The sequence below is a fragment of the Myotis davidii genome, unplaced genomic scaffold, assembly GCF_000327345.1.
Source record: "Myotis davidii unplaced genomic scaffold, ASM32734v1 scaffold201, whole genome shotgun sequence".
Classification (NCBI taxonomy): Eukaryota; Metazoa; Chordata; class Mammalia; order Chiroptera; family Vespertilionidae; genus Myotis; species Myotis davidii.
In genome coordinates, this window is record NW_006297819.1 from 5,333,036 (window position 1) to 5,358,421 (window position 25,386).

The 25,386-nt window shown below is 40.3% G+C and overlaps 1 protein-coding gene across 7 annotated transcripts in view; it reads left to right on the forward strand.

The window, feature by feature from the left end:
- Window positions 1-21,377, forward strand: part of SPICE1 (spindle and centriole associated protein 1) — a 52,207-nt gene extending 30,830 nt beyond the window's left edge. For 6 of the 7 annotated variants that reach the window (XM_006773604.2, XM_006773605.2, XM_006773606.2 and 3 more), the window contains exons 8-18: window positions 1,693-1,835; window positions 2,039-2,176; window positions 2,539-2,804; window positions 4,784-4,915; window positions 8,404-8,551; window positions 9,433-9,657; window positions 13,792-14,282; window positions 16,092-16,302; window positions 18,399-18,501; window positions 19,497-19,584; window positions 20,994-21,377. In XM_006773604.2, the coding sequence (XP_006773667.1) occupies window positions 1,693-1,835; window positions 2,039-2,176; window positions 2,539-2,804; window positions 4,784-4,915; window positions 8,404-8,551; window positions 9,433-9,657; window positions 13,792-14,282; window positions 16,092-16,302; window positions 18,399-18,501; window positions 19,497-19,584; window positions 20,994-21,047 (1,999 nt within the window). In that variant the 3' untranslated portion in view covers window positions 21,048-21,377. The remainder of the gene's footprint in view (window positions 1-1,692; window positions 1,836-2,038; window positions 2,177-2,538; window positions 2,805-4,783; window positions 4,916-8,403; window positions 8,552-9,432; window positions 9,658-13,791; window positions 14,283-16,091; window positions 16,303-18,398; window positions 18,502-19,496; window positions 19,585-20,993) is intronic. The other variant, XM_015570397.1, reaches the window with a different exon arrangement.
- Window positions 21,378-25,386: the final 4,009 nt, after the last annotated feature.

Below are 25,386 nucleotides of genomic sequence, written 5' to 3' on the forward strand. Positions count from 1 at the left end.
TGTATAGCAGCTGGTCATTTCACTGTTGGGTTGATTTGCGTATTAGCCTTTTATTATATAGGATACTACACAGTCTACCAATTTAAAGTGTAATATTTGGTCTGGCAGGTGTAGCTTAATGGTTGAGCATCAACCTATGAACCAGGAGGTCATAGTTTGATTTCTGGTCAGGATGCATTCATGGGTTGCAGGCTTTATCCCCGGTTGGGGTGTGCAGGAGGCAGCCAATTCTCTCTCATCATTGATGTTTCTATCTCTTTATCCCTCTCCCTTCCTCTCTGAAATCAATAAAAATATATTTAAAGTATAATATTTGATGATTTTTAATATATTCACAGATTTGTACAACCTACAATTAATTTTAAAACATTTGCATTACTCCTAAAAGAAAACCCATACTGGGTAACCTCAAACTCTTGATCCCTACCTAATCTATTCATTTGGTCTATTTTCTATCTCTGTAGATTTGCTAATTCTGGACATTTCATATATATAGAATCATGCAATATGTGGTCTTTTGTGTTTGATGTGTTTTACTTAGTATGTTTTCAAGATTCATCCATGACATAGATATATCAGTGCTTCATTTAATGGTTTCATAATATTTCATTGTGTGGATATATCACATTCATCAGTTGGTGGATGTTTGGGTTGTTTCTGCTTTTTTGTCCCCTAGCTCTTTTTTTTTTTTTTTTTGTTAATCCTCACTTGAGGATATTTTTCCATTGATTTTTAGAGAGAATAGAAGGGAGGAGGAGAGGCAGAGAGAAAGAAACATCGATGTGAAAGAGATACATCGATTCGTTGCCTCCTGTACATGCCTCAACCAGGGCAGGGGATCAAGCCTGCAACCCAGGTACATGCCCTTGACCAGGATCAAACCTGGGACCTTCAGTCCGTGAGCCAGTGCTCTGTCCACTAAGCCAAACTGGCCACGGCTGGTCTCCTAGCTCTTTTAAGTCTCAGTCTAATTGAGAAATAGACATTTGGAGATTAAAATATTAGCTTTATCAATGATGAAGATGATTACAGCATAGAGCTTAGCTCTCTAATTATCTACGCTGTAGCTCTTCTTTCCACTCCCTCTCCCAACTTCTCAACACACAGGGTAGAGTCTGCTCCAATCACTTTATTTCAGTGATGAGCAGAGATGATGCTCTGGGAACAGGCTTTTAGTAGGAGAGAGAAACCAGAAGGGACCAAGTCTTGTACTTTTTCCACTTCAGAAAGGGGAAAGTCCCTGCTTTAGGCGCCAGTATAGGCTGGATACTGGGAGGGAGATGGAATGATTTCTTCTAACACTAAGAAGACTGATATTTTAGCCTGGCCAGTGTGGCTCAGTGGTTGAGCACTGACCTATGGACCAGGAGGTCACTATTCAAATCCCAGTTGTAGCACATCCCCGGGCTGAATCCCCAGAGGGTGTGCAGGAGGCAGCTGATCAATGATTCTCTCTCATTATTGATGTTTCTATCTTGTTCTTCCTCTCCCTTCTTCAATAAAAGTATATATTTTTTTTTTAAAAAAAGAAGACTGGTATTTTAGTTCTCTCTCATAAGTTAAAGCAAATCATGTTTTCTTTGATTATGAATTATGAAAAGTTTCTTCAAATCAAACATGTAAACAGTTGAACAGTGTAAATGATGGCACTTATTAATTGTAATATATAGCTTGTTGTCCCATAATTTACAGGTTCCTTCACCAACTAAAGGAAGATAATTCTGAGATAATTAGTAAACTGTGGACTGATATTCAGCAGAAAATAGCAACACAGTCACAAATAACAAGCCCTCTAGGGACTCCATCATCCACCTCTCCATCAGAGGAAAAAAAAGGTTTGTTTTCACATTATATTATTTCTTACAGATAATAGCTTGCTATATTTTTTTTCTTTCTTGAATACAGTAATCTTTAAAGAAGTTATTTGAGTTTTGACTGTCTTAGCCTAATTGAGTAAAATACTGATTGACCTGTGAATTGAAACGCTTTAATCATTTTTTTTCACCTGAGATGCTTTTGGAAATACCTTTTGTTTTAGCTGCTCTGAATGCGACCAATGCTGTCAAGAGAGTCCACACCAGGCTTCAGCCTGAAGAATCTTCTGAGTCTCTAGACTCCAGCTACGTTGTGGGACAAGTGCTGAACTCCAGGAAGCAAAAGCAGCTGTTAAATAAAGGTTCTGTCCCTTAATTCACAAAGATGAATTATTAGACATGTAACTTGACATGGCCATCTTAATGTCTTAATGAATGCTTTTCCTTTCAATCATCCAGTTGGATCTAGCTAAGTATGAATTTATTGAGTCGTAGCTAAGGAATTCCTCCTTTTGTCCCATGTAGCCTTGTAGAATGCTGGTTCTGTACATTCCTTATAGATTGTGTAAACCCGGTTTAATCAGAATAGATTTTTGTGATAAAATTGTGGTAACTTCTATAAAAATGTTTTATAAATTGTGAACAACAGCCCAAGGTTTTTCTAGTAGTTTTCTGGTGTAATTTTTCCTGATCTTAAAATAGAATGATTTCTGTCATTTATCAGTGAAAAGAAAACCGGAGTTGTGTGCCCCTTCCAAGCAGAAGGGAAACATGCTGTCATCTAGCACAGCCTCCACAGACTTATCAAGTAGCACCAATCCCAGCCTGGATGTCCTCAAGCACATGATACATGAAGTGGAACACGAAATGGAAGAGTATGAGCGGTCGACTGGACGCGAAGTCAAGGAACCTCAGAGCAGCCAGGGTCTTACAGGCTTCACCCTGTCACTGGTGAGCTCCCTCTGTCGCCTGGTTCGGTACCTTAAAGAGGTAAGCACGTGAGGTTAGTAGGGTCTCCTCTTCAGAGTGATGGTGGAAAGGTGTAGGGTTTTTTCTCTACATCTAATTGTTTGCAACTTCCAAGTAAAGTATAATCACGTTTGAATAGCTTTGTTTAAAATGCCTCAGTTTTAGGTTATGTGCAGTGGAAGTTTATCCTCTTCATTTTCCTCTATAAGCTGATTCGTGCATCAGCTGTCATGTAGGTACATGCTCAGGTAAGTGATGCTGATTTTAATATGAGCCTTAGTGAACTGTAATTAGGAAAGTAAATCTGCTATAAGTAAAATATCTTGTGCTAATATGGACTAATATTATTTGGCAGTTATAGATTAAATAGAGCTATTAATGTGTCCTCATTCTGCTGCTTTCCTCTGCTTCCTGCTCCCTTTTAGTTCAGTTTGGAGAATAGCATGCCTGTTATCTGTAGACACAGATTAAGGAAATCCCTTATGTTATCTCATGACTGGTAACTTGGGCTTTCCTTCAGTATCTTAGTGGCAGATATTTTATTGTGGTGAAATCATTTATAAGACAAGCAAGAATTGTTTCTTTAATTCATTTGTGAATAATAATCCTCAGAATGCTGTGGAATTAAAGTTAGCTTATGTAGTTCATCTTTTAAAAAATCTATTCAAACTATTTTTATGTGTTTAAATTTGTTAAACATAAAATATGACAAATATTTGAGGAAATGTTATTATTTAAAAATTTGATTCACCTCTGTAACTCAGAGGTTTCAATTCAGAGGTCTTCAGAAAATTGCTTTTTAGTGAAAGATTTATTATGGTGTCTGAGTCAGGAGAGTCTTAACATTCTTCCACCCTCAAGTCAGGGATCTCCAGGAGTGTACTTTTGGCTCCGAAAGTATTACAGGCTTAGAAGCAAGTACTTTTTAGTTAATCACTTGCTTTACAAAGCTCAACCACTTAAACCTGTTGTCATTTATTTTAAATGAGAGGCCTGGTGCACAAATTTGTGCACGGGTGGTCCTTCACGGTGGCCTGTGGGGATTGGGCCCCAGCTCATGCCCCCAGGCTCACAGCCCCAGCTCGCACCCACAACCTTGCAGCCCCACAGCCCTGCTTGGCACACCGCCATGGCCTGGCCCTCCCCCCGCCCCGCCACCTGCTCCACTACCTGTTTGCGGGGCAGTTGGTTAGGGCCGGGTCCCCTGCCCGGCTCCCTCAGTACCTGGGAGCCAGGCAGCAGCCCTGCCTCCTGCTGCTGCCACTGGTCGCTGTCTGTGGGGTGATCGGGACCCCCGCTCGCACCTGCCTTGGCCTGGTGCCTCCCACTCACCTGCTCCACCATCCCGCTGCAGTCCCGCTCTCGTTGGGGCACATTAGGGCCAGCAGCACCTCCACTGCCACCTGCTGCCAGCGCCGTGTTGCTGACGCCCGCCACGTTCCACGCCGCTCCCTGGGGGTCAGCGCACATCATAGCGAGTGGTTGAACTCCTGGTCGAGCAATTTGCATATTAGGCTTTTATTATATAGGAGGATTATATTTTAACATTTAATTTTCAAATTGGTGATCTATTCACATGGTGTGAAATTCAGAGACACGGAAGAGTATGTGATGAAAAATCTAATTCCCACCCCTAACTTCCATTTAACCAGTTTTGCTTCTGTGTAGCCAACTATTACCAGACACCAGTATATCCTTCCAGAGATGGTCGATGTGTATTCAAGCAATATGTATATGTACTTCCCTCCACTTCCTTCTACAAAATTTTAGTTATTCAATTCTATATACCAGCCTGTTTATTGTGTTCTATTTGAAGAAGGGGAGAGGATAAAGCTGTATATTTTAATGAAATATATACCTTTTAATAAAAATATTTAACTCTCATTATTGTCACATAATATATACTTTGTAAGTATTTTCTTTTTTGACAACTTTGAGTAGAAACTTTTAGTTTTCAACAAGTGATGCTATTGATGGGAGTTTATTTGATTTTTTTTTAGAGTGAGCTTCAACTGCGTAAAGAAGAAGAGACAAGGCAGAAACTGGAGCAGGCATTAGGTGATCATCGAGAGCTCATTGATGCTCTGACAGCTGAAATTCTACTTCTTAGAGAAGAAAATACTGCTACCCAGGTACTTAGATGAGATCCCAAAATGTTCTGTGTTTACTAGTATAAAACATCTTTAAGGCTGTCTGAGATTCCTTCTAGTTGCCTTTGGTTTAGTTGTGCTGATGTATTACTTGTACGTCTTTATTATCATCAATGTTAGTTTTTATTGAACATCTATTATATTGGAGGTACTATATAGAAATTTGGACTATAAGTAGTATATAGAATAAGTCAACTATCTTCAAGAAACTTACTAAATAGTGGGAAGACAGAATCTATCTTTAAGTGATAACTACCAATATTATAGTAGTTTATTAAAAATGTTTAATGAGTGTTATGATAGCTACTGTTAATTTCAGAACAGTAGAAGACACTATTTGAAGAATCCTTCTGCAGTTGTATGTCATTGAGTTGTTTATAGTAAATTCATATTTTTTAGATATGGCTAATCATTCCTTTTTAATACTGTATAAGTATTTCTTCTAGAAAACCTTCTTGCCTCCATGCTGCATTAAATATTCTTCCTTTGTGCACTTTTGATATTCTCTGGATATTGCTCTCATTGTATTTACCAAATTGTGTTACACATACATGGGTACCTGTCATCAAAACTGTGAGCTGCTTGAGGACAGAGACATTTTTGTTCATCTGTTTGTTCTCAAATGGTGGTTATTACAACTTTATTTATCAGCCAAAAGAGAATAGAAAAGCATTAGTTGGTAGACAAGTTGCATTTGTATAAATGGACAGTAGATATCAATCATGAAATTTTTTTAAATGATGTATATAGTTCACATGCCATTTAATTCTTCCTTTTAAAGTCTACAATTCAGTGGGTTTTAGTATATTCACCAACACCATTACCTAATTTCAGAACATATGTGTCACCCCAAAGAGAAACCCATCAGCCGCCCTCTCTTCTCTCCTCCATCCAGCCCTGGGCAACTACAAATCTACTTTATGTTTCTATAGATTTGTCTAATTGGGATATTACATATAAATAGAATCATGCAATATGTGGTCTTTTGTGTCTGACTTCTTTCACTTAGCACAATGTTTTCAAGGTTCATCTATGTTGTAGCATGTATTAGCATTTCATTTCTTTTTATCTTGAGTGAACATAAGGTTTTCAATTCTGGGAAGATGGGCAGTTTTATAATGTACTAATTTGCTCAACAAATTTTTATTGAGCACCTATTCTGGGCTTGGCACTTTTTTAGGTACAAGAAATATAGTAGTGAACAAAAAAAAATCTTTGCCCTCGTAGAGCGTATGTTCTAAATAAGTCTTAAAAAGAAGAAAAAGTAAAGTATATTATAAGTTAAATGGTGATGGTGATATCCTATATAATAAAAGGGTAATATGCAAATTGACCCTAAAGGCAGAACAACCCATTGCCTGATGGCCACCCGCTGTGGGGGCAGGGCTGGTGAGTGGACGGGAACAGCTGGCCTCTTGGTCCCTTCCCCCAGCTGTCAGGCACCAATCACCTGGTGGCAAACGGAACTGGGGGTGGGTGGCAGCAGGTGGCGGGGCCGGCTACGGGCAGCTGGGGAAGATGGCCCTGATCATAGGCCAGGCCTAGGGACCATATCCACGCATGAATTTCGTGCACTGGGCCTCTAGTGTACTATAAAGAAAAATAAAGCAGGTAAGAGGCACAGGACGTGCCTCTGATGGGAAGTTGTAAATGGGATGGTCCATGCCTTCCTGAGGAGGTGACATTTGAGCAAAAGCCTGAAGGAGGTGAGGGAGCGAGCATGCAGATAGCTGAGAGATGAGCCATTGAACTGAGTAACAACTGCAAAGGCCTTGAGGTGGGAGGGTGGCTATTGAGCTCAGAAACATTAAGGAGACCAGTGTGGTAGGAGTAGAATGTGGGAAAGAGAGTAGTAGCAGACAAGAGCAGATAAGCCTGATCATGTGGGGCTGTTATACTGAGTGAGATGGGAGACCACTGAAGGGTTTTGAGTAGAGAAGAGACATGATCTTTTGTCAGTTTTAAGGGGATCAGTTTGGGCTAGTATGTTGGCTCTAGGACAGAGAATACTGCTCTTTCTTAGTTTATGGTGCCCTTAGTATCTTAAGACACCCCTAGGCCAAAAGAAATACCTAACACTTTCATTTATTAAATAGTTAGGTTCAAATGACTTATGAAGTATTTGTCTTAACTTATGTGCTATTTGAAAAAAATGATGCATGTAAATTGATAGAAAAAGTCATATTTTTATTTGTGATGAAATAACCACAATTATTTACTATTGGAATATGTATACCTAGTGGGCATTGCACAGCTTCTGAAAGCTTGGAATGATATTGGACACCATCACTCTTATTTCCTGTTCCACAATAATTTTTATGCAGCATTGCTTTTTAGCATAGCAACTACTAAAATCCAGCCTTGTGAATATATGGCATAATCAAAAGGAACATATCTTGGTCTAATGTGAACTGCCTCAAGCTAGTAGTTCACTGGTACCTCACAGAACATTTGTGTTTCCCTTAAAAATATGAAATGTCCTGTGGGGCCCCTAAGAGTTCACTGTGTTGCCCCAAGGTGCCTCAGCCTTGTTTGGGAATAGTATAGGACTGTACTCTAGGTGGTTAAACACTGAAGCAATGTATTACAGACAGGAGTTATTGGGAAAATTCAGGTGAGATAGGACAGCGTGGTCTAGGTTGGAAGTGGAAAAAGTTGTGAAAAGTGGCCAAATTCTGAATATATTTTGAAGGTAATCAGTAGGATTTGCTGATGGCTTGGATATGGGGTAAAGGAGAAGATGTAAGAGAAGAGTTCAAGGTGATTCAAAGTTTTGGCCTGGGCAGTCAGAAGGGTGGAGCTGTTATTGATGAGTCAGGGTGGGTCACAAGGAGTTTGGTTTTGTGCATGGTAAGTTCTAGAAGCCTCTGTCAGTTCTAGATGGAGATGTTGAGTAGGCCATTGGATATATGAGTGTGGAATTTGGGCGCTGCCATCTTGTGGCTGTGGGCACCGCCATCTTTGAGGGTGTAGCAGTCAATTAGCATATTCCCTCCTTATTGGCTGTGGGCGCCGCCATCTTTGTGACGATGTGAGGGTCAGTTATCATATTCCCTCGTTATTAGATAGGATATGACCATAAATGTTTATAGTGCTCATGTTTATCACTTTAAAAGCCTGTGTTATATTCTGTTTAGTTTCCTGCATCTGATATAACTGTCTCTTGGGGTAGTTTGAGTCAATATCATCTATATAAAAGGTTTTGTAAGTTGAAAGCCTTATAAAAAGGTTAATTCTTATTGTTGTAGCATGTATTTATTAATTAATAATATTCCATAGTTTAACATTTCCTCTATCATGAGACTTTTAAAATATTTATAATTATGTATTCTTATGAATGTATTATTTTAGTATTTGAATGAAAGTCAGAAGTTCCTAGAGTATTTAAAATAATGATATAGTTATACAAATCTAGGTGATGATTTGATGTCTGACATGCCAACAATGTTATTTCATTCTTTTTTTGCTAGGCGAGACTTCAGCAGTATATGGTCACAACAGATGAGCAGCTTATATCGATCACACATGCCATTAAGAGCTGTCCAGTGATAAATAACAACCAAGCAAGTCTGGCAGCAGAAAAGGGAGCCACGAGTAGTAAAATTATGGACAATCCAGGTGAGTGGGTCTTATTATTCCAGATTGGCATTAAAATATTTATAGAGTAAACAAATGAACGAAACCAGAAACTTATATGGGGTTATTGCATATATAACATTGTCACCACTATAATTGCTGCTAATATTTATTGGATACCTGTTCTATGCCAGATACTTTTAAAGTGTTTTACATGTATTATTTCATTTAATCCTCATAATAGTCTTATGAGGTAGATGTTACTGTCCCCATTTTTTAGATGAGAAAACTAAGGCTTAGCGAGGGTTGGCAACTTAGCAAAGTCACACAAATAAAGAGTAGCAGAACTAGCTTCCTAGATCATGAGAAGGACTTAATGCCAGTACTTTTAATCATGGTGCCTCAGGCTCAGGTGGAGAAGAAATGGTCTTGGGAAGAAAACAGAAAACACTGAACTTTAGAAATTCATAACTTTTGTTTATTGGGTAATGGTTTGAAAACCTTTTTCACCTCATGTGCCATCGGTTGAATAGAACATTTAGGCTTTTTCATGTTTTTTACTTCTAAGTAATACGTTGATGAGTATCTCTGTGTGGAAAGTGTTTATGCATTTCAGAGTGTTTCCTAGGGAGAGATTCTAAGAAGTGGCTGACTAAAATTTAATATGCATGAGATAAACTCCATGGCTAGATCAGGTCCTAAGGGCTTGAGGTCCTCCGTACTTTTCTCAAAAACAGCCACTTCTTCCCAGTGCTGGCCCCGTAGGAACCTACCCTGGGAGTTCCTGCTAAAGGAGGGTATGGCCTAAAAAGTAAAGGCTCTCGAGGCCGCCTGATTTTGCCCTCTATGGAAATGCTTTGAAGTAGACATACCTAAATGTGCCAGCGTTCCTTGACGTACTAATAGCCTCTCATCTTCTTCAGAGGCTTCAGTTGTAAATGCTAATGTCTCCATGCCATTGATGTTTCGAGGGGAAGAAGTGCGTGAATTCCCACAGGAAGACTTGCCTGTTAAACTATCTCAAGTGCCAAACCCTCCAGATAGTGTGAATGTAGCCAACAATTTTCCAGCACACATATTTGAGCCGGCTGTGTTGTTAACACCACCCCGGCAGAAGAGCAACTCAGAATTCTCTCCTCTGCAGGATGGTAAGCAGGCTTCTTCTAAAATTACATGGTGGTTGTTTTTTATGCTTCATATATGTAATCCATGTGTGCATCATTACCTGATAAACAGAATTAAAAAGATACTGATTACCATACATAACCTTTAAGCCGAAGGAGGATGGGGTGGTTTACATCATGTATGCTATGCTTATGGTGAAATGTGACATTGAGTTTCATTACATACATTTTCCATTAGGCATTATAAATGTTAAGCTCAAATCAAGGGATCAAAGCCCTCTGAATTAAAACATGGAGTGAGGGGAATCCCATTTGTCCCTACGGTCCAGGGCATGGGGAAGAGTAAGAAACAAGAGGAGACTATTCTCTAAAGAGTAATGAATGTTTAACCAAGGAAAGGTGAGAGCCACGACCTGAGAGATTTTATAAGTCAGATCTAGTTATTAACCTCTTTCTCATCAAAACTTTAGCTCAGTCAGTTAAGGGAAATAGGTAATGAAAGTCTGTGGACAATTAAAAATTGCTTTAGAGTCACTTTTGCAGCACATATATAGAGTTGAAATAAAATTTCTAAAAAATAATTGTTAATACTTAGCTCATAGATTTTTACAAAATCACAAATAGGATTTTTATTTGTCACCATTAAAAGTCTGAATTTTAAGCAGATTCTTGGACTAGGGGCTCATATCCATCAGTTTATTCAGCTTTAGCACCTGTCTCCTCCCAGTGGTTTTTCCGGAACTGCTTCCTTCACCGTGAAGCTCCATGAGTTTTCCCAACTCTAACTTGGGCTTCTTCCGCATTTGACTTCCTAACAAAGACATCGTGGAGTGAATAAATATGTGTTTTCCAATGCTATCTGGAATCATTTTATTGACCACTTCTTTCAAGTTATTTGCACTCTCGGGTCTTGATGTCTATCATCTTCGTCCAGATTTGGCAGACTTATTGATACTGAGCAAGGGTCTTCTGAATCTGACTTTTGCATTTTCTAGTAAAACCAACACAGACTAGATGAAGCAAATAACCATTGGTAGTCTTGACATCAACATGAGCTTTAATCACGGTCTGCCATTTTTTTTTTTTTTTCTTTACCAGGAAGCACATTTTGTCATGGGTAAGATCCATGCTATGGAAATTAGTCAGGCAGTTTTGCCCTGAACATCCTCAGTAATTAGCTTGGATTTTCTAAATGCCACTTCATCATTTTGCAGATAGCTAGGCTTGCTTCAAAAACACGACCCTGAGACCATCAGATGCGATTTTGGTTCCTTGAGCTCTCGCGACTAGTGTTTTTCTAGTATTTCTTATATTGAACAGAGCTGGTCCTTTCACATCACACCAATCTTTCTGGGATCACCCACTTTCTTCTTGGCTGCCTTTTTGTCGCCTTTCAGAAGGTGCTGTTCAGAGAACCAAAAGGGGGCCCTTGGCTCACAGATTCTTAACTTGGATTTCATGCGTGGTCTTCAGAATCTCCATGGATTGCTTCATTGTTTGGAAAATTATATTTATTTGTCCACATGTGCATTTTCTGGAGCTATAAAAATCATTTCATTTTCCAAAGAGTTCTTCAATCAAAAACTACTTTAGACTTTCAGGCAAAGTTTTTAGAAAAATGTTATTTAGCCCTGATTTGACTAAATTTTTGTTTCTTTAATTAGAGTATGTATTTTCTTCTGTAGGAGGGAGGACAGAAGAATAACATTTATTGTCTTTGAGACATATAAATTTTGTCAGATTTTCTGTACTTTGATGTATGTTCCCAATAGAGGATTTGAAAAGCCCATAAGGGTTAAAGAAAATGGCAAATCTTTGCCATTATAAGATTTGTTTGACTAGCTGTGAGGTATAGGGCTAATACTTTTTATACCTTTTCTGGACTTCAGTTTTCCTATCTTTGCAGTGAGAGGATTTTCCTTTATCTTTAATATCCCTTCAGCTCTATAATTCTTTGATTCGATATTTCCTCTTTAGAGGGCTACAGAATATTATTAACTGGCTAACTTTAGGAAATATGATATCAAATCTGATTTCTGTTCAAGTTAGACTTTCATTTTTTAAAGTAATTTTTCACATGTTTGCATTGTATTAAAAGGCTTATCTAATGATCTCTTTTGAGATACTGTAAATTGTTTTTCATTGGCAATACTAAAATATCCTAATATTTTTTAAAGAAACAATTACTATAAATATTTTTACTCTGATTGCAAATAAACAAAATGTTCATTAAGGCAAATTATATTGATATAGACAACATTTTGTTAGTATTTGCAGTGGGTTTTGTGTGGAAAATAACATGGCACATTCCTTTTGCAGTGTGTAGATAGAACTATCCTTGAATCTGTATTCTGAAATGGTAGAGTTTTATTATCATATTTTCAGCATTTTGTTCAGAATGCTTACATATAGAGAACTTTTTAGTTAAATTGAACATATGGATAAAAATGGGAGATACATAAGGCCCTTAATCAGGGCTCAGCTCTCTGTCCAGTAGGACTTTCTGTGATGATGAAAATGTTCTGTATCTGCTCCATTCAGTATGGTAGCTACTAGCCAAGGGTGGGGCTGTTGAGCACCTGAAATGTTCCAGTGACTGAGGAACGGAATATTTTATTTTAGTTAATTTAAATTTGAATATGAATAGCCACATGTGGCCAGAGGCTACCATACTGGAGAATGTTGCTTTAGAATTTTCCATCATAAATATTTCCCTTAGCTATTAACTTATCTCTATTTTTGTTTAATGCCACGCTTGAAAGACTAGTATAAATATATATACTGTTTTCATTTTCTTATATTCCATTCCTTCTTTATTTTAAAGTGTTAGTTCTAATTCCTATTTGCATGTGGCCAAGGAATAAAAAGCATATACAGGGATCTCTTCCTCACATACCTCTTGACCTACCCAAGGAGCAATCATTTTTATCCCAATTTAATTTCTGTTTATCTGGAGGGGCTCTCCATAATTAATATAAGACATTTTTACATCTCTGGCTGCTTCATTTCTATCTGCTTTGCTTGCTTTCTATCCTTTACCTGACTCTAAATGTTAAGTTCTTCATGTCTTGGTATTGTTTTTTCCCTCACTCTATTCTTTCTCTCTGTGTAATCTCACTCATTCTCATGGCTTCCAGTATTTTCTGTCTGCCAGAGAATTCCAGTTTTGAACATAATGCACCTTAAACTTACACGTTCAGAACTGAGTTTTTGATACTCAACCTTCCCCCAAATCTGTTCTTCTTATCTTCTCCATCTCAGTGCATGGCATCAACTTCTATTCAGTTGTGCATGCCATGATCTTACTCCCCATTTCCAGTTCATCATTTCAATTCTATTGCCAAAATACTTCCCAAGTTTTCTACTTCTCTCTTTCTTTATACCAACATACCTTAGTCAAAGCTACCATTGTCTGTCTTCTAGATTACCACAGTTGCTTATTGATTTCTTCAATCCTGGATCTTCCAGTTATCCACAACATTTAAGAAATGTAAATTGAGTCATTGCCAAATCTTCTGCAGTCTATTGTTCTTGGATTAAATTGGAAAATTCCAAACGTGGCTTAAAGAGCTCTGCAAGAAATGTCCCTGCACACCTCTCCGGTCTCATCCGTTTCCAGTTCCTCTCGTTGCTATGCTACAGCTAGCCTGGCCTCCTTTCTTCGCTCTTTCCTATTTTGAGGCTTTCACATCTGTTGTTCCCTGCCTGTAATGTTATTTGCTCTACTTCTGCCACATATGTAATTATTTAAAATTTTTACTTCTTCAGAGATGCCTTTCCTGACCATCCTCAGTTTATATTATTATCTTTATTGTTCTCACCCACAAGATTCCCAGATGTGAGTTAATGTAATGTGAAAATGTGGACTTGGCAGGTGGTTTTTCACAAGCATACTGATTAAGCTTTAAGGTATATCAAAGCTTAATTTCTAATTTAGCTACTAATTTATTTCTGTTTTGTTTAATTAACTACTCATGAGTAGATAATCAAAGTCTTCATGCTTGATTGTTAGTGGTGGCATTGCAGGTCAATTTAGACCTTCAGAAACTCCTTCTGTTGAAATACTTCTCTAACTACCGTGATGGGCTAATGAGATGATTACACCGCCAATCTATGGCTAAATAATACATATTTGTTATTTTAAAATTTTATCTACAGTATTGAGGAGGACCGTTCAAACTCGTCCTGCTCCACGAATTCCTCCAACTGTGGAAATAATTGAGAAGGAACAAAATTGGGAAAAGAAGACCTCACCGCCCAGCACAGATATTCAGAATTCAAGTGACGAGAGTCATCTCTTCACCCAGAGGTGGAGGGTCTCTCACATGGGAGAAGATTTGGAAAACAAAACCGAGGCTCCTTTTGTCAACCTCTCACAGCCCCTGTGCAATTCCCTCTCAAATACTCAGCAACCCAGAAACCCTGCATTCTCAGAAGAGCCCCCAGTACTGGGGGATGGGCAACAGCTTAGAGCAGATGAGTCATTACTACAAAGAAAAAACATCATGGCACAAATTGCTGAGTTGACACTGCAGAATTCAGCTATCAGGGCTCATCTGAATAATATTCTTTGGCCAGGGGGAGAGCAAGGGGATGGACTTCGAGAGTTAAACAAACAGGGGACAAGTCATACAAGCAACATGAGTGCTGTGAGTACCAGTTAAGGACTGACTATGGACATATAGAAATTTAGGTCCATTGCTGGAGCATCTTAAAGCGCTTCTTTCCAGGATATCTCTGAGGCTGTGCTAGATGGCTTATGCCTGGTCATGTCCTCATCACAAGAGAAGTAGAAGTTATTTGTCAGTTTCTATCTCAGATACAGTAAAAGAGGACAACATAAAATAAAAAAGAGGAATGAATGAGGAAAATAGGATGAAGGTAAAATGTAGCAAAGCTAAAATTAGGCTAGGAATGAAGTTTTAAATGTAACATGCAGAATTAATATGACTTAAAAATTTGCCACACAACTACAATTTAATTGAAAGCATTTTTACTCTTAAAGGGGCTCATAAAAAAGAACTATGTGTAGTTGGCCCTCAACTCATGAATCATTAATTTTTTAGGACACAGAATGCATTTTGCTATAGAAAGGATTTTTAAAGTCAGACTTTAATGTACATATAAATCATCTGGGATCTTGCTCAAATGCTTTTTCTGATTGAATAGGTCTGAGGTAGGCCCTGTGCATTTCTAATAAATTCCCAAATCATGCCAGTCCAAAGGCTATACTTTGAGTAGCAAAAGTCTGAATATTATAGTGCAAGAATTTTGTAAGTTAAATAAGCTGTGGGTTAACATGGTAACTTGGACCTTCATTTCCTTATTTGTGAGAGAAAAGGGATCCTAAGTACCAATTGGGGAGAGTTGATAACCTACATTCTTCCCCTGGTCCCAGGGATGGGAGAAGCTTCCTTTTACTTTATTATGAGCCAGAGAGGCTCCTGTCAGACTTCTGATAGGGACAGGACAGTGTTGGAGCAGTTGTTAGGGGCAGGCAGGCATCCTGGGTTAGGAGTTTCAGGGGTAATTGCTTCCATGAGGACTTTATCAGAAGTGAGTCATGTGCGTCCAGGAGGAAGGTCAGGAGGTGGGAGATGGTAGGTTAGGGGTACACGTCTGTCAGCACTGGCTCATGGGCAGTCAGGGTAAGATGGGTCTTGAGTGACAGAAATAGTAGTCAGAAGGGTCTGGCAGGAGAGGAGCCGGGAAGGAGTATTAGGAGTGGGCAGTAGCCTCGGCACAGGTGTGTTATAAGTATAAACTGCCTCAATTTTGAGTCATAGGAGACGTTGTTGACCGAGTTTTGAAGTTGATTGGAAATAGGCAACGTCTTAGTTTAAAAATGGCAGGAAAGTTAAAAATTGATTTTGCCTTCTTTTCTAATTAGTATATAGATCAGGCTAAGGCACCAACTGTCTTGAGTGAGATATCTTAGGCCACAAGTGGCCTGGGGAGGCTGACATATGGCCAGAAAGAATGATAAGGGTCCTAGAAATCTTTGCCAAATAATTCATGGTGCATGAATGAAGATTATAATTATAGAATCATCTCTTTCAACTACAGCAGATCCTTGTGACTCGGACCCCAGATCTGGTATTTATATGTATGTTACTCAGAAGCCAGGTCTTTAGAAGTTGTCTTTGCTCATGTGATCTTTTGTGTAGTTCAGCAAACACTAGGAGATGCAGGAAAACTTTGTCCCACAGACACTCTCCATGGGCAGAGAGACTAGAGGACATGTGGCACCAGTATTAGAAGAATTGGCATCCCTTTGTTTTAGCCCTAATTTTTCAATTAAGTGACTTGTAAATTTTATTTTTAGTTTGTTATTCAGGTCTGCACACAGCAAGGGCTATGAACACTAACTTGCTGGCTCTTAGTGGAGGTTTAGTTTTACAAACAGTCAAAATTGTTTGGATTGTTTTTAATACGGAATTTTGCCTCTTTTTTTAAAGACTTTTCCAGCAACACGGCCTCTAACACCAAATAGCATGGAGGAGCGGATTGCGGAACTGAACCGGCAGAGTATGGAGGCTCGCGGAAAGCTCTTGCAGTTAATAGAGCAGCAAAAACTTGTTGGTTTAAACCCTTCCTCTCCACCGACATCACCTATTCAGTCACCTCTCAGAGCTTGGACTGATTGGCCACAAATTCCTGATTTAAAAGGTAGACAGTTTAAAAGCTAAGTTTTTACTTTCTTGATTTTGCAAGTATATATTGAACTGAAGGAACTCTCAGAGAGCATATATTTCAGTGCCTTCAATTTTACATAGAAAAAAAAGACTAAGTCGCAGAATAAGTGACTGATAGATCTGGAAGGCCGGTCTCCTGTTGGGACATTCCCCCAAGGTGCCTGCAGGAATCTCCGGTGTCTGGGTTCCTAAGTTGCTCTACGTGGAAGTGGACTCATTACAGTCTATAATTTACTGAGCAAAATTATAATTTAGAATTTCATCAGCAAAAAATTAAGTTATCCTGTTAAAATTATGAAAACATTTTAATTGGTAAATTAAGCTTTTTAATCTATTTGTACATTTAAGATATGAAACACACTAGAGGGGATTCTAAATAATAGAGCAGTAACTGAAAAATTAGTTATTGTAGTGTTCATATGCAAAAGGAACTGATGAGATGAAGTGGATCTCAAGTTGCTCTTCAGTCAGAAATTGAATTATTAAGATTCTCAAGGGGTAGGGCTACACAAAGGCTATGAAGAGACTGATTTTTGGCTCATATGAGAGAGAGTTCTAATTGTCAGGAATAGAAAAAGCTGCATCAGTGAGTGGTGCATTCGCTCAGGTGTTCAGGCATTCGTGTGTTAGAAAGATTCGGTGTCCTCTGGCTGGTCGACGTAGGTTTCCTTTAAGGCATCTGCCAATAAGACTTTTCCTCTCAGAAGTTATTTCCTTTTTGAAACTACAGACTCAGAGAGTGGACTCTTGGAGATTACTGATGGGTAATGCGTATCCCCAGGGCCCTTCTTTAATTTAGGCTTCTTCAGTGGATAATTTTGTCTACTGTTCTTCGTAGTCTCAAAATCTAGATGCAACTCCTAATAAGAATGAATAAATTAAATCACTCAGAATGTATGAACACCTACTATGTGTCTGCTATGTTCTGGACACTGGGGATACCACATGGAAGAGGACAAGCCCTTGCCCAGATTGACAACTTCAGTAGTCAAGTTGAGGAGCAGGCCATAAACAAATAAGCAAATGAATATATGAGATAATGTCAGTTAGTGCTAAGTACAATGAAGAAAAAGCAGATTACTTTTAAGAATAATTTTGTGATTAAATAAGACATCTTCTGTTTCAATAGATTTTTAAGTGAAACTATTTTCGTTTGTTACCTCATTTTGTCCCCAACACACCATGAGAGTAGACAGAGTTGATACCATACTTGTTTGATAAATAAGTAAACTGAGGTGTAAATAGGTTATATGATTTGTCTGAAGTTCTAAAGCAAATTGGTAAATTTGCACTTGTATTCTTGCCATTTTAGTGGTTATATTCTTAAGATATTCTTTTTTTAAGTAAAATTCTTGGTTTCACAAGGAACCACTGTGGGTTGTAATTATAGAGTAAAAACTCTATGCCATAGAGCCTTTTTGTTTTCTAGGGTAACCAAGGGATGTGTAAATAGGGTATGTTTCATTACCACCTAAAGCTCAAAATCACTGGTTTTAAGTAATGATTTATGGGAGCTTTGGCAAAACTGACTGGGATGGACATAAAGTGTTCCATTAGTAAATAGTAAATATCTGTTGATTGATAACTTCCGAAATATTGAAAAGGTACATAATTATTACCATTGGCCAGGTGAGCTCTTCATCTATTTAAAAGTCTTCCGTAAGAGTAATGTAAAAGATTTAGAAGATTTAAAATTTTACTAAAAGACTTTAGATTTTTTCTTCTTTTCTTTTTATTGGGGGGAAAAACTTTAGATAAGCTGCTTTTGACAAATATCTCAAGATCTTTAGGACTAGCTCTTCACTTCCAGATCTGACATGATACCACTTGCCTGAAGGTTCTGGCTCTCTATGACTGGCATGCTACTGAATTGACACTAACACTAAAGTTATTTCTCACAGGTCATTTTAAAAAAATTCCTCCAAGTGTATCTGTGGGCCATAATGATAAAAATATAGAAAGAACCTCCAAATTTATAATATTGAAATCTGCAGTAAGACAGAAATCATTACATTTTTAATTTTTATTTTAATGAAAGGTAATGGAATAATGTTTACTTTTATATTTTAGAAGGAGGAAAGAGGACAATTGAAGTATCTGTTCCAGGAGCAGAGGCCCCAGAAACCTCGAAATGCAGTACTGTCTCTCCTATCAGTGGAATAAATTCAAGAAGGTAGGGTTACAATGGGAATAGTTACTTTAAAAAAAAATCAAGAATATGGCATCTGTTTTATTCTCTTTGTGAGAAAAGGAAGTGCATGATATCTGACTTAGGTTCAGGCAGACTCACCGATGAAAAGAAAATAAAGTAGTCGGCGAGGAGAATTTTGGGGGGGAAAGGAGAGGCATGAGGAACAAGCCTTCAATGAGTAGAAAGCATGGGTTGGCTATTGAGAAACAAAAATGGGATAACAGCACATATATAGAATGCTTAATGGGTGACAAAATTGGGAGATACTATGTGACAGGGTGGGTAAATTAACCACTGGTATTTTCCTCTCATATTAAAATAAAACTGAAGTTCATAGAGCTACCTGTGTGATTTGCCTGCATGTGCCACATGTTGATAAATGGTGACACTAGGGATGGACCTACCTGGCTTTCTGTCACCGCTGCATGCCTGCTATTGCACTGCATTCTCCAGGTCTTGTTACTCTTCCACTGCCTGGGCCTTCTTCACCCCAGCACATCCTTTTCCCCCTTAAATGTTTTAAACTTGTTAGTGTGATACTGTAATGGTGGATACATGATACTGTACATTTGTCAAAACCTATAGAATGTATAACACGATGCATGGGCCCTAACATAAACAATAGATTTAGTTAATAATAATGTATCAGTGTTACAGTTGTAACAAATGTACCACACTGGTACGAGGTATTCATAAAAGGGAAAACTGGGAGGAGGGGTTGAGGAATATATTGGAACGCTTGGATCTTTATACTAAGTCTTTCTGTAAATCTAAAATAACTCTTAAAAAAGGAAAGCCTGTTAATTTAAAAAAAGACTTAGGTTGGTGAAAATATGTTGCAAATAATTTACCTTCTTTGGATCTAAGTCAGCCATACTTTCTCAAGCTTGTGCCAGTATTGGGAATTGTCAGTCTTACATAATTTTTGAAGATTAATAATGACAGATTACTCTCTCCCTTTTATTCCTCACAAATAGATCTTCAGGGGCTACTAGTAATTCTTGTTCTCCATTAAATGCCACCTCGGGAAGTGGGCGATTCACACCTGTTAATCCAAGAGCAAAGGTATATGATAAAATGTAATTGTGAAATGTGTACTGTATAGGGGCAGGAGGGCAAGGGTGAAAGGTGGCTATTTTTAGTGATTTCCATTTGTGTATGTGTGTGTGTGTGTTTATTAATTTCAGAGAGAGGAAGGGACAGGGAGAGAGATAGAAACATCTATGAGAGAGAAACACCCCCTACTGGGGATCAAGCCCAAAATCCAGGCATGTCTCCTGACTAGGAATTGAACCAGTGACCTCCTGGTGCCTGGGTCAACGCTCAACCAACTTAGCCACAATAGCTGGACAGTAATTTCCATTCTTTATTATTATTTATGCTGTTCTAAAGATGATATAAAAATGTGAGAAGAAAAGATATATTAATTCACCTTCATTAGAAAAACAAATAAGCCATATACTACTTTTGTTTTCTAGGATAACTAAGGAATAAGAAAATTCAATAGGATTTTAACAATCTTTAAAGACTGGAAATTACTGGCTTTAGGCAGAGCTTCCCAAATAGTGTGGCAGGCCTCGAAGGTGTGCCTTGAACACCTTGTAGGTATACTGAGATACTAGTGCCCAGTCCTTGCTGTGTGTGGGTGGGGCTTGGGATAGTCAGCCCTGGGGTGGTCACTTTCCGTGTCATTTTACCCCAGTGTGCCATATCTGAGGTCCCCCGGGGTAAGAGTTATGTACAAAGAGTAAAAAAAAAAGTCTTACATAGTTTTCTTGTATTCTAATTTACTATAGGATTGTATAGAAACTATATCTTACAATATATCCAATTTTTTTGCAAAAGGCATTTCTCTGTGTTGGTAATACAGCAAAATATGGTTCCTCTGAGTGTTTGGTCATAGCAAATTGTGAGAATATCTTTCAAATCACAAACATTACATTTGCAAATTTGAGCTAACAGCTCTCTGATACAGGGGAAAATCTTTGCTGTTCTTATTACTAACTTTAGTAATTAGACCAAATAGTGAATGTTTCAATTAACTGAGTACTTGCAGCCCAAATTAATTGATAGACTCATATATCTCAATTGTCCAACACTAGATGTGTCCTTTGCTGTCTATTGTATTCTAAAAAAGCTTTAAGCTATTTTGTATAATTTGCTCTTAGTTTCTGGAATTTATTAAGATTTAATTTACAAAATCAAATGACTTATTTTTAAAAGTTATACATATGATTTGCATAAAATACTGGATTTATCTTTTTTAAAAAATTAGGTCTCGTAAATCAACAAGGATTCCAGTTGACCAGGGGATCAGTTATTTATGAGTGTCTGTTAGAAATAAAAATTGCCAGTAGCAGTTTACTTTTTAGTACCACTCAGTGGCATAGGGTAACTTTGATTCTATGTACTTGAATGGTCTCCTGTTTCTGATTACTTTCTAAAAAAATCCTTTTTGCATCTTTGTTCAACAGATTGAGAAACAAAATGAAGAAGGCTGGTTCGCTCTTTCCACCCATGTGTCATAAGTGAGGTCAAGTGTGACCGTTTGTTTTCAGTGGTACATTCTTGAGCTTCCATTCCCCTTTCCCTGCTTTCAAGTTTTTGTCCTTCTTTCAGCTAAAACCTACAAAGATCCTGTGACTTTGTACAAATAGAACAAAGAAATAAAGCAATTATTTTATTTTTGACCTTACAAATAGATTTCCAACAACTAACCAACCTGCAACCTCCTGCAAATAAAATTTCGACTATAGGGAAATTAAAGTTTCATATGCTAGTAATTTCTCAAGTACTTTAAGGTTTTCTTTCTACTTCTTCTTCTTTTTTAATCCACATTTGAGGATATTCTTTCCAGTGATTTTTTTTTTTTTTTAAGAGAATGGAAGGGAAACAGTGGAGGGGGAGAGAGAAACAAAATCACCAGAGAGACACATGGTTTGGTTGCCTCCCGCTCACGCTCTGACGGAGGGGTGGGGATCAAACCTGCAACGAAGATATGTGCCCTTGGCCAAGAATTGAGCTCGTGACCCTTTGGTCTGTGGGCTGATGCTCTAACTTAAGGTTTTTCTTGAGTAATATATTATTACCTTTATCGTATTTATTCAGTTTTTTTGTTCTAGTATATCTTAAATGTTGATCTATTTAATTTTTATTTTTACTTTCTGAAGAACTTAGTTGCTTTGCATATAACTTACAATAAAATGCCTTTGTGTGATTAAAGTCTGGCTTTCAGGAAAGTTTAGCACCCTCTTTGGTTTTTTATTTTGGGGAAGTCTCTGTAGTCTATTACTTTTCCTGCTAAGTGGAATGTGCAGCTTTCAAAAGTAGACATGGGAGTATTTGTTTATATTTGCTTCAGCAGGTAAGAGTGACTCTATGTATTGTAAAATTCCTATATAGCCTTTAAATGTGAAAGTGTCATCAATAATGCTAATGTACAAAAAATAAATAATGATCATAGAGCTCAAATCTCTAAATGCAGTAACACTGATTGATTTGTATATTTAGTGTTTGAAACAGAATTGAATACAAAATGTTGCTATCAATTTTCCCAGCCCTTAATCTACTAAGCACTCTGGGTAGGTTTTTCTTCAGGGCACCGGTTTGGCTCTCAGACATTGGTTTCTATTTTAAACTTAGTTTTTGAATTATCTTTGCCCCTTGGCTGTATAACAGGAATTTTCAACCTAAGTGAGGTGGTTATGGGATGGGGGAAGCACGTCGAGACTGTGTACTTGGGGAACGTTCTCCGGTAAATACCTTCCCTTCTCCTGCATTGCAGTCACTGTTTCAGAAAGTGTCCTATTCAGCTTTCATTTGGGCTTCATTGTTGTGGTGACCAATAATAATATTTTCTTCTGGTATCATTCATTTTATTTACATTAAGTCATCTGTATTCATTTGCATTACTGCAGATTCTTCATCCATATTGCACTTTTTGAAACTTAGTACTTAATAAACACTATCCCTGTCTGGGATGCAAACCATTTTAGTGTTATTCCTTATATTACTGAAATGCCAACTTACCTGCTTGGCTTGTGAATGCATTCTTTTTTTTTTTTTAAATCCTCAATTGAGGACATTTTTCTATTGCTTTTTAGAGAGAGTGGAAGAGAGAGGGAAAGACAGAGAGAAACATTGATGTGAGAGAAATACATCAATTAGGTGCCTCCTGCACACACCCTGCCTGACTAGGTCTTGGGCTGGGGAGGAGCCTGCAGCTGAGGTACGTGTCCTTGACCAGAATCGAATTCGGGACCCTTTGGTCCGTAGGTTCACACTCTATCCACTGAGCCAAATTGGCTAGGGGAGTGAATGCATTCTTTTGACATGCATTTTCCTTGTTCTCCAACTAGTTGGCTCTTTATTCTCCCTCCCCCTTTATATTCCTACTAGAGGCCCAGTGCACAAAAATTTGTGCACTGGAGGGGGTGGTCCTCAGCCCAGCTTGCCCCCTATCACATACTGGGAGCCCTAGGGGATGTCCTACTCCCTGCTCCCTGCTCCCCTTGGGGAGCAGGCCTAAGACACAGTCTGGCCTTCCTTTTTGGGACGTGACCAGGCTGGTCAGGGGAAGGCACCAGCCCCATCACCCCGCTGCTGCAGCCACTGCCAGTCACCGCAGCCACCAAGGTGTTTTTATCAGCACGGACTCCAGTCCCCTTACCATGAAAAAATGACAACTTTCTTTAGGCATTTTCAAGATGTGTCTTCCATAGGATATGACATTTCTTTATTATATTTTTTATTCTCAACTGTGGATATGTTTCCATTGATTTTTAGAGAATGTGGAAGAGAAAGGGAAAGACAGAGAGAAACATCAAAGTGTGAGGAACACTTTGATTGGTTGCCTCCTGCATGAGCCCTGACCTGGGCCCCGGACAGGGAGGAGCCTGCAACCTAGGTACATGCCCTTGGTCAGAATTGAACCCAGACCCAGCAGTGGGTAGGCCGGGGCATTATCCACTGAGCAAAACCAGCTAGGACAGGATATGACATTTCTTAACCCTCCAGCAGCGGACCTTCATTTTTTTCTCCAGGAGTGTGGTAAAAAACCCGAGATCACCTATTTGGATTTTTATTACCCAAGTTACTAAGAATATTACCAGTGGCATACAGGTAGCTTAGCCAATGAGCGTTCAGAAAAGGTGTTTCCTCTGTAGTTCACACCAATTGCAGGCTTGGCCCCTGCCCAGGCCTAAGGCCTCTAGCCAAGGCCTTAGGCCTGGGCAGGGAACCCCCAGCTCCCACCATCGCCGGCTCTGCCCCTGCTACCCCCAATCGCTGGCACCACCCCTGCCCAGACCTAACGCCTCTGACCGAGGTGTTAGGCCTGGGCAGGGGACCCCCAGCTGCCCACGATCGCTGACTCCGCCCCTGCCCCCAGCGATGGCTGGCTCTGCCTCTGCCCCGGCCTAATGCCTCTGGCCAAGGTGTTAGGCCTGGGCAGGGGACCCCCAACCTCCCCGCGATCTCCCGCTCGGGACCCCCAGCTGCTCACGATCGCTGACTCCGCCCCTGCTCCCAGCGATGGCTGGCTCTGCCTCTGCCCCGGCCTAATGCCTCTGGCCAAGGTGTTAAGCCTGGGCAGGGGACCCCCAGCTGCCCACGATCGCTGACTCCACCCCTGCTCCCCGCGATTGCCGGCTCCACCATTGCCCAGGCCTAATGCCTCTGGCCAAGGTGTTAAGCCTGGGCAGGGGACCCCCAGCTGCCCACGATCGCTGACTCCACCCCTGCTCCCCGCGATTGCCGGCTCCACCATTGCCCAGGCCTAATGCCTCTGGCCAAGGCATTAGGCCTGGGCAGAGGACCCCCAGCTTCCACCATCGCCGCTTCACCCATGCCCAGGCCTAATGCCGCTGGCAGAAGCATTAGGCATGGACAAGGGACCCCCAGCTCCCCCCATCGCTGACTCTGCCCCTGCTCCCAGCAATGGCTGTAGACCTGGGCAGGGGACCGCCAGCTCCCTCAATCGTTGGCTCCCTCCCTGCTCCCCGCAATCGCTGGCTCCGCCCCTGCCCAGGCCTAAGGCCTCTAGCCAAGGCCTTAGGCCTGGGCAGGGGCGGAGCCAGCGATTGCGGGGAGCAGGGAGGGAGCCAACGGTTGAGGGAGCTGGCGGTCCCCTGCCCAGGTCTAATGATTCGGCCAGAGGCGTTAGGCCTGGGCAGGGGCGGAGCCAGCGATTGCGGGGAGCAGGGAGGGAGCCAACGGTTGAGGGAGCTGGCGGTCCCCTGCCCAGGTCTAATGATTCGGCCAGAGGCGTTAGGCCTGGGCAGGGGCGGAGCCAGCGATTGCGGGGAGCAGGGAGGGAGCCAACGGTTGAGGGAGCTGGCGGTCCCCTGCCCAGGTCTAATGATTCGGCCAGAGGCGTTAGGCCTGGGCAGGGGCGGAGCCAGCGATTGCGGGGAGCAGGGAGGGAGCCAACGGTTGAGGGAGCTGGCGGTCCCCTGCCCAGGTCTAATGATTCGGCCAGAGGCGTTAGGCCTGGGCAGGGGACCCCCAGCTGCCCACGATCGCTGCATCCGCCCCTGCTCCCCGCGATTGCCGGCTCCACCATTGCCCAGGCCTAATGCCGCTGGCAGAAGCATTAGGCATGGACAAGGGACCCCCAGCTCCCCCCATCGCTGACTCTGCCCCTGCTCCCAGCAATGGCTGGTTCCACCTCTGCCCCGGCCTAATGCCTCTGGCCAAGGTGTTAAGCCTGGGCAGGGGACCCCCAGCTGCCCACGATCGCTGACTCCACCCCTGCTCCCCGCAATTGCCAGAGGCATTAGGCCTGGGTAGAGGACCCCCAGCTCCCACCATCGCCAGCTCTGCCCCTACCCAGACCTAATACCTCTGGCCAAGGCGCCCATGCCCAGG